This window comes from Montipora capricornis, chromosome 10 (assembly GCF_036669925.1).
Source record: "Montipora capricornis isolate CH-2021 chromosome 10, ASM3666992v2, whole genome shotgun sequence".
Taxonomy (NCBI): domain Eukaryota; kingdom Metazoa; phylum Cnidaria; class Anthozoa; order Scleractinia; family Acroporidae; genus Montipora; species Montipora capricornis.
This window is the reverse complement of record NC_090892.1, coordinates 47,418,922-47,436,421: the sequence shown is the minus strand read 5'-3', so window position 1 is coordinate 47,436,421 and position 17,500 is coordinate 47,418,922. Positions and strand designations below refer to the sequence as shown.

Genomic DNA, 17,500 nt, shown 5'->3' with positions numbered 1-17,500 from the left:
CACCAATCAACATGAAGAAGCTAATATGAGACATACACGAAGACATATTTTTGAACTGCGAAAAGAAGTCGCATATAGCCTCCACATTCTTTCATCTTTTACGGGTTTATTACGAGCTCACAAAATGCTCAGTTCCCAGTTGCCACCGGATGGTCTAAAATTACCTCCAACAGTTCGAAATGAAATAATAGTCGTGGCAATTTCAGCTGTTGTCGACACTTAAGATTGATGCCGCAAAATAGTCAGGTGTTTCAAGACGGTGAACCCATTGAATCTGTGACCGCAACACCAGTGGGACCCTCAAATGAAGAAACGAAATGAGACGAAACCAAAAATAAATGGACAAAAAGAGGATAGCAAGTGCAGCAATTTTCATCGACGTTTTGGAGGGACACATTGCGTCCCTGCCTTTTTTTTACGTTCCTTGCATCGTTCTGAGGCCCTCCCAGGGGTTTTAAAGAAGAAGAGAACAAGGATAAGTTGAACTGGGGAACAGGGAAACACAGACAAAGTATCCGAGCAGGGGACAGGAGAACATAAACCATTTTAGGGATCAAAAAGCTGAGAACAAGTTTGGAAGTAATTTCGGAAACAAGGGAACACAAGGAAATGTTTAAGAGGAACAAGGGAACAAGCCCCCCTCGCTTGGTTCTTTATTTCCCGTTTACGGAGCCTGCTTGCGAAAAAAAAAAAACGATAAATTAAACTTAAGGTTTAAAGAAGGCAAGACTGCAAAATGTTTTGATTTTATTATTCCAGAAAAAAGGAGGCAGGTTGAGGGACCTTTTAGAGTCTTTGCGGGTGAACAGGAGGAGATTTATTCAGGTAAACAAAATCAACAAGCAAACAAGCAAAGCAAAACAAGTCGGATAAAAGGGTTTGGTTTTGTAAATAAACGGCGGTGCTGCGTCGGTAAGGAAGTGCAAGTGGGTCCTTTGACTGATTTCACGGGTAAATTGACCACCGTCAGTAAAGAAATTCGAAAGCCGAGGTTTCGAGCATGAGCCCTTCGTCATAACAATTAATGTGTACAAAAATATTCAGAAGCATGAATACTTCAAGTTGCAAATAACTTGGTTGCTAAACTGCAGGGAAAGTGGTCTTTAACAATTTTCGATCTGTTAACTGCTTGTATTAAATTTCCGCCCCATAGACAGTCGTTAAAAAGCCCCTGTATTTTTCCTTTCCAGGAAAGAGATGAACTTTCAAGAACTACCAGAATATGCCAAGCTGCCCGTAAACTGGGCTGTGAGAAATGCCATGGATGAGCAACCACGGGACCTTCATAAAAAACACGAATTTCATATCAGCAATGTGAACTCGATCGTGTTGGGTGGCTTATTTATCTAATCTTTCCAGGTGTAAATTCGTTTTTTCCCCCTTGTTTTGACTTTGACAAAACTGGACAATACTTAATTCCAATATTTCTGAAGAGTTGCAACGAATCCTTGAAGAACTTTGCAGGTACTCTTAATTTCGTATGAGATTTTTATTTCCTTCAAATGAAAAATGCGAAAAATCGCAAACTGTTGGATATTATGTAACGTATTCGAAGCAATCTACCAGGGATCGTTGAGCGAAGGCGTTTTTGAGTGAAGGATGACAACCCTTAGTAGACTTATATTATCATCAGTTTTTGAGTTTTCCTAAAAAAATTCGGACAATCTCCTTTATACGAGTAAATATCATGGCTAAGCGAGAAAAGAGCGGCAGCTTCAAGGCAGGTAAAAACGAACAACAACTACTTAATGCCTTATCCCTAGGTGCCGGCTGTCGTTTTTTTTTTCTTTGACCATCCCGGTTTTTCAGAAATAACTCACAAACAGCGGTGACAAACATGCGTTTATATCTGTTGTTTTGTCACCGCTGTTTGTGTGTTGTTATTTATGTAAGTTCTCTTGCCGAAAAATAAGAGCGTACCTGCAGTGTTCACCATCCGGCCCTCGGTGCTTAATTAAAATCCCAATAATCAGCCCTAATTAATTGTCCATCGGCGATGGAGAAACTGAATAGTTCATGACAAAAGAAACATGGGTAGAGGCGCGAAAAAAGCCGAATTGCTGATTGCCTTAATGGAAGAAAACCTTCAATTGTAGATAAACGATAATAACGGAAAGCACATTAACCCATATAAGGCAGTAAAATTACAAACAACTCCGATGTTCACTCGTTGATTGTGTTTTTATTCCTTCACAGCCCATATATAAGGCATATTTGCGTTGAGATAACTCTAAATTTATCAATTTTTTTCCATGACGAATTTTTTTCCTTTATGCTTGTTCTCTTCTACCCTCTCAGCTTCCGATTAGGTTTACCATACTTTTTGGCGCATTTGCTATAGCACCAGCCTGGAGAGATCATTTTGTAATCTGCTTGTCCAAATTTGGCATATGCTCGGTAATAGAACTTTGCAGATTTGATGCACAGTGACCGAGAAATTGGGATTCCGTAACCGCCGCGTGTCCTTCGTCTACACAGGCTCTTCATGTCGCGACGGAAGGCTTTGTCACATTTGGCTCGCCTCCACCTATACCACGATCCCTGCAAGAAAAGCGAACATTCCGTTTGATTAGGTGAAGATAGTGACATCCTCTCTTCGGCTGTCATAATTTTGTCGAATGATTCTATTGGGATGTTTTAAATTTGTCTTTTCATAATGTCCCCGACCATGACCCGAACCCGAACCCGGACCACTCGATCCGAAGTCGAGCGCACTAACCATGAGGCCACCGCGCATCCCGCAGTTCACGTTACCTTTTCGCCGAAGTGACGGAATAATTAAGTTGTGACACATGATTCAACATTCGACATTTGTTGATCAATTTTTCTCGAACTGTGTTTCGTCTCCTTCTTGAGGAGAGGACACTAGCCAGTAGACTCCCATCAATTACTAATGGCAATCCAACACAGTACATTACAAATACCCCCTCTTCAAGTTTTGTCATGTCCCTGTCACTGAAAGCCAAATGCAATCTAAGTTGGCTGCCGTTGATGCAACAAAAGCATATATCTACATTCCAAAAAATTGATTAAACTTGCCAGTGATTTGCTTTCAGCACCACTTACACAAATTTTCAATGAGTCTATTGAAAGTGGTGTTGTCCCAGAAATCTTTAAAATCTCGAAAGTAACACCCATTTATAAAAATGGTGCTGCAACAGATATGGCAAACTATCGACCAATCTCTGTGATAACTCCATTCAGTAAGGTGCTTGAGAGAATAGTTTATGACCAGCAAATTTCTTATATTGAGAAGCATAACATTCTTTACAACTTTCAATTTGGATTCAGAAAAGGGTTCTGTACTGAATATGCTATACTAGAAACTGTTGAAAACTTGAAGACTGAAATAGATAATGGCCAAATAACCTGTGGCATTTTTTTGGATTTTTCAAAAGCATTCGACACTGTAAATCACAAAATACTTTTGGATAAACTATTTAAGTATGGTATCCGTGGAATTCCAAGGCAATGGTTTACAAACTACTTAAGCAACCGCCAACAATATGTTAAAATTAATGACACTGAGTCTAGCTTGATGGATATTACCTGTGGGATTCCTCAGGGGTCTACTCTTAGTCCACTTTTATTTTAGTTGTACATCAATGATCTTCCTAAGTGCTCTAAAAAGTTGTATTTTCGAATTTTCGCTGATGATACAAATATATTTTTCTCATCAAATAACCCAAAAGAGCTGGAAAACATAATTAATGATGAAATGGAAAATGCATTGCAATAATGCATCCTTAATAGACTGTCAATAAACTTCAAAAAACAAATTACATGATCGTTGCCACTCCTCGAAAAAAAGGGAATATTAATATCACAGTTTGTAACATTCAGCGAAAATCACAAATTAAATATCTTGGAGTCTTTATTGATGAGCATCTACAATGGGGTGCCCAAATTCAACATGCTAATAATAAGATTGCTAAAAATACGGGGATAATTGTTAAATTAAGACACTATCTCCAATTATCCATAGTAAAACAACTCTATTACAATCTTATCTTTCCCTATTTAAATTATGGACTCATGAGCTGGGGATCTGCAGCTAAAACTAGATTATCAACTTTAAAAACTAAACAAAATAAATGCATTCGTATCATGTTCTTTGCCAGTAGATATGAATCTGCTACCCCATATTTCAACCTTTTATAAATTTTAAAACTAGAGAATCTCTAAACTCAAGTTGTCAATTCTTGTTTTTAAAATTAATGCCTCTAAGGAAACACTGCCACCATCCTTCACTAACCTTATAAAGCATATCACCGATATCCATCCTTACAATACAAGGTATGCTACAGCTCAAAATTTGTACAGGCCAGCCAGTTTCCAGAATTAATTATGGACTATCTCGATTTGAGGCAATATCAGCTCGGTTATGGGAAACAATACCTATCAACATTAAGTCTGCAACATCTTCACGTCTTTTTAAAACTCAATTTGTCCAGTACTTGCTCTCTACTCAGGTATAGGTCCTCTACAATTATTTCTAACTTTGATTACTAATGCTACCACTTCTTTAAACATATATTCTTGTAACATACTTATGTAAGTTACATGTATCCTATGTCTTTTTTTTTTGTTTTTTTAATTGTATTTTTTTCTTAATTTTTATTTAATTTAATTTGTTGCTCTTTTTCTTTTTCTTTTTTTTTGTTCATTAGAAGGAAAAAAATTAAGAAAGAAAAAAGCAAACTAACAAACAAAACTTAGACCTTGTAAAAATCTCTTATATGCAGTGGCCAACTCAAAAGCTTCCGCTGCTTTGGCCACTGTGCACCCACATTGTAAAAAAATCTATTTCTATCCTCAGTTTTTCCTAATTTTGTCTTATATACCTGTATAATCTCTATAATTAGTTAAAATATCAATGTGTGCAATAAAGATTCCTTCCTTGAGACTGGAAACTCTGCTAAACTAATGGAAACTTGTTGAACGGAGTAGAGCTTGTCTTTATTTTCGTTTAACGTTGTTCAACAACGTTCAACTCGTTGAGTGGTCTATATTAGCATTCAACATGACATGATACACGGTTGGGGCTTCCACGTCTGTTGAACATGACGTAACAACTGTAATACACAGCCTTCATGTCAGGTGTACTTTGAAATCCGGTCAGTGTAAAATGCAGACTGACCAAACCCCTTAGAAATGCTATCCTTAGGCCTAATTAGGCCTAAAACAATATTTAGGCTTAGGGACTGGTCATTATTTATGGGGAGGGGGGCGGGGCTGGTGCAAATAAGGGGGGGCCAACATTTTTTATGCATGGCTTAAAGGGGGGCCATTAAAAATTATGCAAGCGTTTTGCCAGCAACTGTTGGCAGAAGTGTAGATGATTTCCACCCAAGGATTCAGCTGAGGGTAATTTTCAGAGAAGATAACTCATTCTTCGATAATCCTGACAACATCACAGATTTCTCGCAGAAATACGTGGTCACTGAAGACGCCATCAAGATGTATGTCAATCACATGAAACTTCTATCTTTAAGAAAAGAAAAAAGGTCAAAAGAAAAGGCCGAGAAACATGAAGAAGAAGCTAGAAAGACAGACAAAGACTATGACTGGGAAGGAAAGTTTCATGAGAGGAGCCTTTCACAGTTAAAAGTACGTTGTGGAGTTAGATAAGTACATGGCACACCATAACCTTGGAAAATATGGGACAAAAAAGGCAAAGTTGGAAGCAATTAAACAAAATATCATCCAAGAACTTGCTAAACGCATTGAGAAAGAGGAGGATGGGAAGAGCGACAATCAGTCGTCTTCTGATTCACTCAGTAATGAATCAGAAGACGGCTCAGAGGAAGAAGACTGTGTCCTTGCAGAAATTGGTATTTCAAGCTCTGAAGAGGAAGAGGAGTCGACTGAAGAAGAAGAAATGATTGAGAGCACCGATAACTTTAATGTCAATAAAACAACTGTCTACACAAGGTCTGGGCGAAGAGCAACTAGAATCCAAATTTAAGGTAGTTCCATAGAATATCTATCAGTTGGACGTGGTGACTTGATAAATGCTTACTTTTTGTTTCACGCATGCCGGAGGACAAGGGGGGATTGGGGAGGGGGGGGAGGTCAGCAAAAATCATGTCAAAGTAAGAGGCATGCCATATTTTACATTGCACCAGCCCCCCCCCCCCTTCCTCCCGATAAATAATTGAAAAAGATTTCAACAAGCGCACGCATTCAGCGACTTCGGGGCCAAACCCGCCGTGTCTGAAAGCAGACGTAGTAAAAAGCTTTTCCACTACATCTTTTAGGAATGCTGCTTTGAGATCATAACATCAACACGAGTACAACTTTGTTTAAAACAGTTTGTTTTTAAACAAATTTGGAAACAGTTGTCATTACAAATGCAATAACGTCGACGCAGTTATTTAAGACTCTTTAGTGGTTTGTTTGGGCACCGGAAACTGAGCCTAATAAAGGGCTTTTGGGTAAGGAATTTTGATGTTCTCACAAAATAATCTAGCCAGTTAGGTTAACTCAATCAAAAAACCCTTACGGTCTCAACAAAAGGCGCCAATGCAAGTCGAAAATAGAAACCAGGCCCCAGTTGTTCAAAATGTGGATAAATCACTATCCAGTGGATAAACAATAGCGAAACTACTTGAGTTATCCAGTGGATAGCGCTATTCACCCTTCCAATAACCGGTGGCCAGCTGAATTAGTTTTACTGCATGCAGTTATAGATGTTAGCGGCGTAATGCCCCTCTTGGAAGTATGGGAGACTAGTTGCTTGGCAACGGGCCAAATGGACAACTGAAAAATCAGAGTCCCTGGCAAGATTCAAATCCCAGGCCTCCGTAACACCCGTCGGATGCTCTACCCATTGAGCCACTAGCTAGAGGTCGTTTTGTGGATAATGTGTCCGGTTGGTCTGCAGGCTCTGCAGGCTCTACAAATTCAAGCGCCTCAACTTAACAAATACATGAATGATAGAAAGGTGGAAAGGATATGACACAAGTTGCTTAGCAACGGGTGAAAGGACAACTGAAAATTCAGGCAACGTTTACAAGTGTCCGGACAAATTTTGCACGGGCGAATATTGTACCTGGGCCGCCTGTTGGGATTTTTCGGTAAAATTTGAAAATTTTTATCTTTTCTTTTTTATCTTTGAAAGATTATCCGGATATACTTTTAGGCGATTTTTCGGGATTATTGTAGCCAAGTCTACTTTCTGGTCTTTCATCATTTTTGCTCAGCAACCAAAGAACATCAGTAGATTCCATACCTTAACAGCGCTAACTGTGCAAAACCATGCACGGTTCGGGTGTTTTCACGAGTCCGTATGCATTTTGGAACTGTGGCGGTCAAAAAGTTGACCTCAAAAAGTTAACCTGCTTTTTTCAGGTCCCAAACTTGTGCACTTTTAGCCATCCAAATATTCGTCCAGTTCCGTCGGTCCCGTGTAAATGCAAGATGGAACCGTGCAAGTATTTGTCCGTGCAAAAATTTGTCCGGACCCGTGTAAACAGGGTCTCAGAGTCCTAAGCAGGATTCGAACCTACGATCTCCGGATCCGTAACAGGTTGGGTATTCTATGCATTGAACTAAAGTGTCACTACGAGACAGTTGTTAGAAAATACTAAACTTATATCTTACACAGGCGTAGCAGACACTATGTTTGCTGCAAGCCGGCCCAAACACCTCCTTGATCATGGAACGGAGTAAAGTTGGCACGGAGCAACCTTTCGTCCCTACTCCACGGCAACGATTAGTCCCCCCAAAACGTGTTTCAGTTGCAACAAACACCAGCAGCAGGACAAAAGCGTGTACAGTGACGATCCTCATGACAATTCCTGTATTGTTCGAGGGGGAAAAAAAAACGTGTCACGTTAAAATTATTCAAGTGCAAGTTACTTTTCTCCACAATATTCATAAATTTCTTGAACTGGACTGGCTCTCTTTTTCATGTACATGGTGCTGATTGCCGATGTATAAATGTAGTTTCGCTCATCCTACGACACAAAGGAGCTTTTTTGCATTGCAATCATGGATACCCGAGGCTCTGCTCCCGTACCGACACAGCCAGTACTAGTCAAGAGAGAAACGAAGGAAAAAGATTAGCATCACGACATCATGTAGCTTTTTAGAAGAGAAATGCAAATTCAACCTAGTTCCCAGGGTTTTTCTCCGCCGAGGAGGGGAGAAAATCCCTGGGAACGGTGGTGCATTTTCGTCGGCTTTTCAGTATGAAGATCTGGGTTCCTACCGTTCGTCGTTTCACGTAAACGAGATGTTAAATTTGTTTACTGTTTTCCGTGCATGCTACCGAATTATAGTTCGCATCGAAAGAATGGTAATGCAAATGTCTATGTCTTACTCTACATCTAGTCAATTTGTAGATTTCATTATCAATCCATTTATCTTTGTTAAAATTGATTGTTCAAGGGAAAGAACATATAATCGCTATCGTTATGTCTCTGCGTTATGGCTCTGCGTTATACCTCATTGCCTTATCCTTTTTGCGTTATGGCCATTTGCGTTATTCGTCTTTGCGTCATACCTTTTTTGCGTCATGCCTGTTTGCGTTATGGCTATTTGCGTGATGCCTATTTGCGTGATGGCTTTTTGCGTTATGCCTCTCTGCGTTATGCCTCTTTCCGTGATGGCCATTTGCAGAATCGGCTTGTTGCCAGTCAGCTTTGGATTGATGCATTCATGATTTGGACGATTTTATTTCAAATACTGACCATTGAATTTTGTCATAGATGGACCTCCATAAAACAAACATATCAAATATCAATATGAAGTAGTGCAGGTTTCGAAGCAAACTATCTCGCGGCACGAGAACTTGTTTTGTCCAAACAATATCATTTATGATAACTTGAATATACTCAGACTGGATTGCATCTATACAGAAAGACAAGTACCACGTGGCCAATTTTTTACGTTTTCAAATCTTTGGTTTTTTCCTCCTTGTCAGTAAACTGAACCGGGATTTTACCCCCCGGGGGACTCCCATATAAAAAGGACGAGGGTGCTCGACGTAACTTTTAGGGGTTAAAAATGCGGATTTCGTACCTCTTAGCGTGTTCAGCCTCAAAAGGTCCACAGCGGCAGCTTTAGCGGTACATTTTAGGGTATTGAGCCGAAAAAGTATGACAGGAGACATTTGACATTTAACTATTATTTAATTTAGTCTAATTAAAACCCACAATTTGGTATCTCTTAAGGTTTTTTTTAAAAATTTCCAACGAGCATCCCCGTCCTTTTATATGGGAGTCCTCCCCCCCCGGGGGATTTTACTAAAGCTGAAGGTACGTTTTGACATTGTATTCCAACACATCCACATCCAATCAACAAATACAAAGAAAGAGGAAGAAGAGACTATTAACTACGTTTACAGCTGAAAACGAGAGGAAGGACTCCTTCGAAAAACAAGCAACATAATGTATTTCAGAGTGTAGGTGATTTTCCACGGTACCAGAGCTCGCGAGAGTGATTTCAGACTTCAGAAGAAAGGCGAATTTTACAAGAGATGACAAAGTCTTTTCAGCTTAAAGCGAGTGCAATTATCGCTGAAACCAAACATCAGTTGTCTATAATCATAGTCTAACAAATCCTTGCAACGAAAATAGGCCTTTTTGTAAGCCAGCAAAGGACACTGAAAGAAATGCCGCTGCAGACATTTTGGAGGTTTTACTACAGCAGTGCTATGCAAAATGTCTGAACTTGAGTGCTTTCCTGACTCACCCCTTTTTTCTGTTCTAAAACGGCAGTCTATCTCACTCTGCTGTTCCCCTGTGGTCTACTGTCAGTGTTCCAAAACCTAAATGAAGTCCAACTTGAAAACAAAAATCTTGTCCCTTTTTCCCACAAGGTGACTCATTAGCATCACCTCATCAGAAAATATTGTAAAGTGGAACTCAGACAGGTAGATAGATAAAAGCAACTATCAGCCAATAAGAGTAGACCTGGTTGAGACGACCTGAATGTCGTACCTAATGGTTCCCTCTACATTAATAATTACAGTTTAAGCTGAAGGTGGCGTCACTTGAAATAATAAATATCTCATTAAGCATCAGGCAATTCCAGCAGTGCCAATCCCCCCCCCCCCCTCCCCGAGCAACCGCTGGGAATTTGCTCACGTTGTTAGTCCCGGGGGTGGGGCATTCGCAATTTTAGCGCGGCGCGGGGGATAGGCTACCGTGCGAGCAGAGTCTCTTTCGATCTTCCTAGCTAAATCGGAACATTTTTAGGAAGTTCCTTTATGAATACAGGCAAAGCTATTATTTTTCGGCGGTAGACATGTTTTCACCCGCCACTGATGTTTTGCATTCAACGCTTCAATCAACAATTCAAGAAAAGGCTCGGGGAAAACTCCCAGGAGAAACCACCTGCTGCTGCCGAGAAGACAAAAGAAAGCAAAGCCCTTGAAACAAGAGGCGACAAAAGCAAGTCAAGTTCCGCTGAAAAAACGAGCCATCGCTCGCAGGAACGAAGCGAAGCTAGAACAGGAGGTGCCCGCGCGGCTGGCTCAAAACCCTCAACTGGTACAGAGCCCAAGAGTAATAAATGGGCTGAAATTAAAAAAAGCTCGACAGCTTGACGTCTGCGATGAACGCAATGGCACCAGTTGTTAAAGAGCTAAAACGGGCTTATGATGTCACTTTGAAGGGGACGAGGAATCTGCCTCTGAAACAAATGACTCTGAATGTGAGGGTCAATTGTCACACATTGCAAAAAAGGCACAGTCTGACGGGACTAAAACCGCTGAGGGCGGTCTAGTGGATTCTCTCGTCACGGAGGTGACAGAAGAGGAACAAACTGACCCTGTATTGCCAGACAAAGTGGTCGCTGTGCTCAAAAGTATTTATGAGGGTGGACTGCGTGAACAGGCAGCATCAAAAAGGAAAGAAAACTCTAGTTTTCTGAAAATAACAAAAGTAAATCCAGAACTCTGGGACAGTGCACAGCGAAACACTTTCAGCACAGATGCAAAGCTTCAAAAAATGCAAGAAATCCTAGTTATAGGTCTCATTCCCGTAGCACGCTTAGCTGGATCATTGCTGGATCATTGCTGGGGAAGTCAGAGCTCCCTGACAAGACAACATTGCGGGACCTTACCTCAAATGCAGTCCTGTTGGTTGCAGTTTCCAATCACGAACTTAACACGTGTCGAAGAGACATGTTTAAAGGCACATGAAGATTTCAAAGCAATCTGTAGCAGTAAACAAACAGTCGGTAGTGAGCTGAAGGAACGTCTTAAAGTGGTCACTGAAAGCAATAAGGCCTCAAAACGACTTACCGACCACAAGAAGAGAGCACATTCAAGATCATATCAATATGGAGGGCGTAGTAATTATGCAAGGCCATTTTTTATCCACTAGAAGGGGTGGCCATCACGAAGGGGGAGGGCGATCCCAACGACCTCAGCGGGGCTGAAGTAGATCATACCCGTCCAACAAAACAAGCCAAATCCAGACCAAGAAACCAAGTGCTATGAAAACCATTTAAGACCTGTGGAAAGTCGTGTAAGCGTGTTATCAAATGAGAGTTTGAAATGTGACTCCTCTGCTGCACCTGTTTTTACTGCAGGTAGCACCAGTGCTCATATGGACACTTGGCGTCAGATTACACCGGATAGAAATATTTTAACAGCTGTCTCTGGCTGCAAAATTGAGTTTGGCCCAGCCTTGCCCACTCAATTCAGTGCTCCTAGGCCCACAAATTTGTCTGAAATTCAGGCTATCAATATGGACCTTCAAATGGTAAAATTCCTGGAAAAAGGTATCATTGTGAAGAGTGCACACGAACCAGATGAGTTCATTTCAAATGTCTTTTTGCGTGCACAGCAAAAATACAAATTGAAAAGATGAAAAGAAAAACGGTTCATACAGAATGATTTTGAATCTCAAAAATTAAACCAATAGGTAGCATATCATCATTTCAAGATGGACTCTATTCAAATTTGAATAAGCCTAATGAAACCCAGCTGTTATGTGGCTTCCATAGATCTCCGGGATGGTTATTTTTCCATCCCTGTCCATGCAAGTCATCAGAGACATTTGAAATATATGTGGAAAGGCACACTTTATAAGTTTACAGGCCTACCTTAAGGTTTAGGATGCTCACCAAGGGTTTACACTAAGGTGCTGAAACCAGCCTTCTCTTATCTGAGGCAGAGAGGGCATGTATCAAGTGTCTACATTTGATGACACATTCTTAGATCTAGAGGGTGATAATTATAACCTGTGTAAAGAGAATGTTGATGCCACTCTGCAGGGGTTTGGTTTTTGGCCTCAAATTCGTGTGCACTCTTCACTCACTGACCATGACAGTGTCTTTATCTGATGAGAAAGTTGACATATTATATTAGCTTGCCCAGACAATCCTGGAATTGGAGAAAGTGAGAATTCGCCTAGTAGCAAGCGTGATCGGTATTATCGTTTCATTTTGTCCAGAGGTGGAATATGGTCAGTTATATACCGCAAGATTGAGATAGAGAAAACCATTTCCCTGAAAAGAGCTAGAGGTGATTTTGACCAAAAAATGACATCAAATGGTGGATAGCTCATGCAAAGAACTCTAAAAGGAAAATAAGTCATGAGAATGCTACCATAGCTTTGCATACCGATGCGTCAAATCAGGGTTGGGGCGCTACCACAAACCAGTAAAATAAAGGAAGCCGTTGGTCCCCAAAGGAGCAACTCATGCGTACTAATGCAAAAGTACTTTTACTCATTCAATTTGGTCTTCAGTCGTTTTTCAATGACTGCAGACATAGCCAAATTTAAGTCTTCACTGACAACACAACTGCAGTATCGTATCTGCGTAATATTGGTGGTTCCCATTCTACGGCCTCCAATAACATATCTAGGGAAATTTGGTTGCCGTGTAAAGTAAGGAATCTGTGTCTCACAGTAGCTCACATCCCAGGGTCAGGGAATACGATAGCAGATAAGGCCTCACGGATCTTTACTGATGCCTCAGAATGGCAGCTCAACAAGACGTGCTTTGATAACTTACAAAAAATGTTTGGTTATCCAGCCATTGATATAGTTATTTATTAGTTAAATGTTATGTCTCCTGGGAACCTGACCCCAATACTTATGCTGTATATGCCTTAACACTGGACTGAAGTGAATATTTCAGCTATATGTTTCCTCCCTTTAGTGTCATCCCCCAAGTCCTTCAGAAGATAGAGGAAGATCAAGCGAAAGTGTAGTTAATACTACCCCAGTGGGAGACTTAGGCCTAGCTGGTACCCGAGACTTGCCAGATTGCTTGTGGCAGACCAGTGCAATTGCCTCAGGTTTCCAACATTGTCAATTTACCTTCAGCCCTGAGACGAAACATCCTCTGTGGAAGAAACTGCTTCTGATGGGATGTCTGCTCTCAGGAAATCCCTGGTAAACCAAGGCATTCCGAACCAAACTCAAGAAACCATGCTTGACTAGTACTAATGGAGATCAGGTACGATAAAACAGTACCAAGTTTACCTCAGGAGGTGGAACCTCTTTGCAAGTAGAGGAGATGTTGATTCCGATCAGCCACCTATGAGTAAAGTGCTTGACTTCCTTACTGAACTTTACGGTTGTGGTCTTGGATTCTTGGATATAGCGCGCTTAATCTTAGCACTGGAAGGTGTGCCCTGTCAAGAATTCAGTATTACCCTGTTTGACGGAACCATGGCAATTGGTTCACACTCTTTGATTCAAAGGTTATTAAAGCAGCTTTCCCTGGGTATCAGACCACATGGGATACTTCTGTGGTACCAAATTTTCTGAAGGAATGGCATCCAGTGAATACCTTTTCCCTTCAGCACCTCACCTTCATGTTACTTACGTTATGCGCCCTTACAACAGGTCAAAGGTGCCAATTCTTTCACTTTATGAGCTTATCGTCAATGTAGAAATCTGAGTCATCATATACATTTGCCATCGACCATCTTTTTAAGAGTTCTGCACCTGGCCAACCTCAGCCAGTACTAGTTCTACCACAGTTTCCAGTAGACTCGCGTTGGTACGTTGTTGGTACCCTTGAGGAATTCCTTCGACGTACAGCCCCTCTTAGGGAAGATGAGAACAAGTTGTTTAGAAGTTATATCCCCCCATGTAAAAGTGTAGGTAAAAGCACCATTGGACGGTGGATTAAAACTGTTATGGTCCTGGCAGGCATTGATGTGTCCAAGTGTTCATGCATCACATACCCAAGAAAGTAGAGCATTAAGTTCTGCATCCTGTCAAGAAATGTTAACTTCTTGGGAAATTTGATAGTTCCGTGGGGTACAAATGCTACGGGTGAAGGGAAGTTATTGATTGATTGAGAATAGCGGTTGTAATGGCGACCGGACGTGTATTTTTCTTCTCCATACTTTTCCTGAATTTACCAGGCTTTTTGTCATCCCTTGGTCAACAATCCGATTGGAACCGTTTTTCCAGTGGCTCAGCTTTCCAGTTCACAAATATTGTCCCTTGTAGAGCGAATTTTGCGTTGAAAAATCCATTTCTCTTCACGTCGGTTAATATTCATGTTCGCCATCTTGTTTCTGTTGCACGTGGTAGGAGATATCTTGGCTCGAGGACGTGCTACTATGCCAACTCCGACAGCAGTTTCCAACAAAGTCGTCTCCTTACAAGCGGCGATATTTCCCCCAATCTGGGTCTGAGCTCTAGTCCTTCAAAGTGCTCTGTTTGCTCGAAAACTGTCGCTCGTAACCATCGAGCCTTGAGTTGCGACCGATGTACAAAGCGGTGTCATATCAAATGTGGAAACGTTAAGCCGCGTGACTACAGAAATTTACAACGCCTAACGACTTTTGATTGGACTTGTCCCCGTTGCCCTCAGACCGCTGAGATTATTGCTAATGTTCCAAGAAACGAGTCCATACCTGCCGCTGTAACTGCTACCATGAATAACAATATTAATTTGTCTCAATCCCAGGAGGATCCATTTCTCGTCCTTAAACAATCTCTTGGAGACAATAACCTTAAGATTGGTCATCTCAACATTAATGGCCTTGTGAACAAGCTGTGTGAGGTTCAGCACCTCTTGCACTTGGTCAAGTTTGATCTTCTTGGCATCACTGAGACCCACCTAAACTCCAGTATATCAGACGATTGGATCAGAATTTCTGGTTACAATTTTGTGAGCAATGACCGTGATTCCCGTGGAAGTGGCGTTTTAATTTACTTTAAAGAAGATCTTACCGTATACCCTGCCCATGCTTGGGACAGACCAAACATAGAAGCCTCATGGTTAAACATCACTATGAGATCTCAATCCTTCCTTGTTGGCTGTGTGTACAGATCACCGAATGACTCCTCCTTCTTCGACTATATCATCCTCGTGGGCGACTTCAATTCTGATATGTTACACAAACCCAACAACAATGAGTCTGAATACGGGAAGCGCCTACGAAGGATCCTATGTAGTTGTGGTCTAAAAAACATCATAAATAGTCCAACTCGTGTTACTGCTAACTCAAAGTCACTTATTGACCTTGTGATAACTAGCCAACCTTCAAAAACCCAAACCTCTGGGACCGTTGACTTGGGAATCTCTGATCATCATCTAATATTCGCCATCTTCAAAGTTGCAAGAGGTAATGCAAAACCCAAAATCATCTCAACTAGGAACTACAAATCGCTAGATGTAAGGCAACTCAAAAGCGATTTTGATCAGGCACCTTGGCACTTAACCGGATTATTTGATGACATTGACGACAGCGTGGATACTTGGCAATATTTGTATAATGAAATCGTACATCACCACTTACCTCTACGAAATGTCAAAATAAGAGCTACATCTCTTCCATGGATCAACACCTCCATTTTTTACCTCATATCTCTTCTGTTTGTACAGTCTCCATGTCTCGGAGTCACCTGATGACTTTGCCTTTTTTAGGAGTTTGTATCTTTTGTTCATTTCTGATTAATAACGGACAGTGGTAACTGCCTTTCAGAGAGTGGTTTTCGTATGCTACACTTTATTATCCTAGTTACTGGGTTGCCAAACCCAGTCGGAATCTCGGTTTCATTTTTTACTGGGTTGCCTTATGGCAATCCAGTCGGAATCTGTCTTTAATTTCGTCGTCGTTTTATTTTTCGTTTTCTTTTTTTTCCGTGTCGATAAAAGTCTTGCGTGTCACTCCCCTACTAGGTGGTGTCTTTGTGCATAGAGCCAAGCATAGAGCCTTCTGTGCGTATTTTCTTAGGATCGAGAGGGTAGTGGGAAATGCATAGATTTCTCTGGTTGACACAGTAGAACGATTAACTTAACCGGCAATGGCGTCGAAAGTCATGTGACGCGAATGGCGTTTTAGTGGATCTTTGAACAAAATATACCCTTATGAAGCTCAATAATGGCAAGTCAATTGGATATACAGGCAGTGGAATCTTAAAAGCGACGAGTAATGGACTTCGACAACAATCTATCGCCCGTCGAGCCGAAATCAAAGTGAGCTGTATTTACCTGAGGTACATGGTAATTTAACACGATCGAGTTTCTTGTCTTCACGCACGCAATGAAATAGGAAGAGGTTTTCGCCTCTAAGAGCAAATATGTTGTTTGTTTCAATAAATTTTTCGCTGCAAAAGGATTCTGTGGTATTTTCTGCCTTTGTGAATTATACTATCATGTTGTGTATTGAATTTTCGAGCTTAAGGTTGAAATGTGATATGGGAGACGTTTTTTAGTATTGCTCTGTAAGCAGGAAGGGTTCACAGGCCTGTTGGAAGCGTGCTTGAGTTTCAACAAAATGAGCCCCAAAATCAGTGAAGAATTGTGACGCAGTTGAATAATAAAGTAGCTGCTATTTCCAAAATGATGGAATTACCTGGTTAGAATAAATAACGTCGTACGCGTCTTGGAGAGTAAATTTTGACTTTGCATAAACAAGACTTGGGCGATTGTGATCTTTGTTTTGACTTCGCTCATTTCATTGTCAAACTTTATAACACTTGACAGAAAAAGAAACTTACATCATTTGACACAGATACTTCACTGTTTGGCGAGTAAACATGCCGCGGTAACTTCATCACGGCGCCCGCTGAATTCCGGCGATGTCACTTTCGATTTTGCGATTTATTTGTGCAGCCAAAACGTACAATAAGAAGATTGAACGTTGCAAAAATCCCCCAAAATGTTTGTCGCTGATTGTAACTGTTTATATTCTATATTCACGGTTCAAAATAAATGTTGTTTCCATGTCGTAAATATGTTATTCTCGAGCGATCGTCCTGGAAACTTCCTTCTGCTCTTTCTAGATATTGTGTATCAATATTTATTTACTTTTGCATCAATATTTGTTTTTGCATAAGGCAAGCTAACAAAATCTGTACCTTGCTGAGTTCGCATTTGTTAGCGTTAATAGTATTTTCGGTCCGATGCTTCTGTTTTATAGGGGTATATTATTTTGGTCTCCCATCCAAACACTAACCCCGCTGAACAGTGATTAACTTCAGTGAACTTTGGTATTACAGAGCTGTCAGATGCTCAGAGGGCACGCTTAAACTTGTGGTGAAAAGAAGTTTAACAACATGTCAGTCCA

General features: G+C 40.8%; 1 protein-coding gene and 2 long non-coding RNA genes across 4 annotated transcripts in view; 2 read left to right on the top strand and 1 right to left on the bottom strand.

The window, feature by feature from the left end:
* Positions 1–2,023, top strand: part of LOC138019664 (uncharacterized) — a 4,441-nt gene extending 2,418 nt beyond the window's left edge. The window contains exons 2-3 of the long non-coding RNA XR_011126209.1: positions 1–825; positions 1,191–2,023. The exon at positions 1–825 is cut by the window's left edge and continues 222 nt beyond it. This is a non-coding gene — a long non-coding RNA (uncharacterized lncRNA). The remainder of the gene's footprint in view (positions 826–1,190) is intronic.
* A 139-nt stretch (positions 2,024–2,162) lies between these two features.
* On the bottom strand, positions 2,163–11,679 carry LOC138019663 (uncharacterized). Of its 2 annotated transcripts, XR_011126208.1 has the most exons (5): positions 11,255–11,679; positions 11,074–11,167; positions 9,700–9,775; positions 7,606–7,802; positions 2,163–2,541 (listed from the first exon to the last, which is right to left on the bottom strand). It is a non-coding gene; the product is annotated as an uncharacterized lncRNA (long non-coding RNA). The 2 variants fall into 2 exon arrangements; XR_011126207.1 differs by lacking the exons at positions 11,074–11,167; positions 11,255–11,679 and having other exon boundaries at positions 9,700–9,849.
* A 1,732-nt stretch (positions 11,680–13,411) lies between these two features.
* Positions 13,412–15,837, top strand: LOC138020937 (uncharacterized). The gene is made up of 2 exons (XM_068867825.1): positions 13,412–13,422; positions 14,277–15,837. The coding sequence occupies exons 1-2, from the start codon at positions 13,412–13,414 to the stop codon at positions 15,835–15,837; spliced, it is 1,572 nt and encodes a 523-aa protein (XP_068723926.1).
* Positions 15,838–17,500: the final 1,663 nt, after the last annotated feature.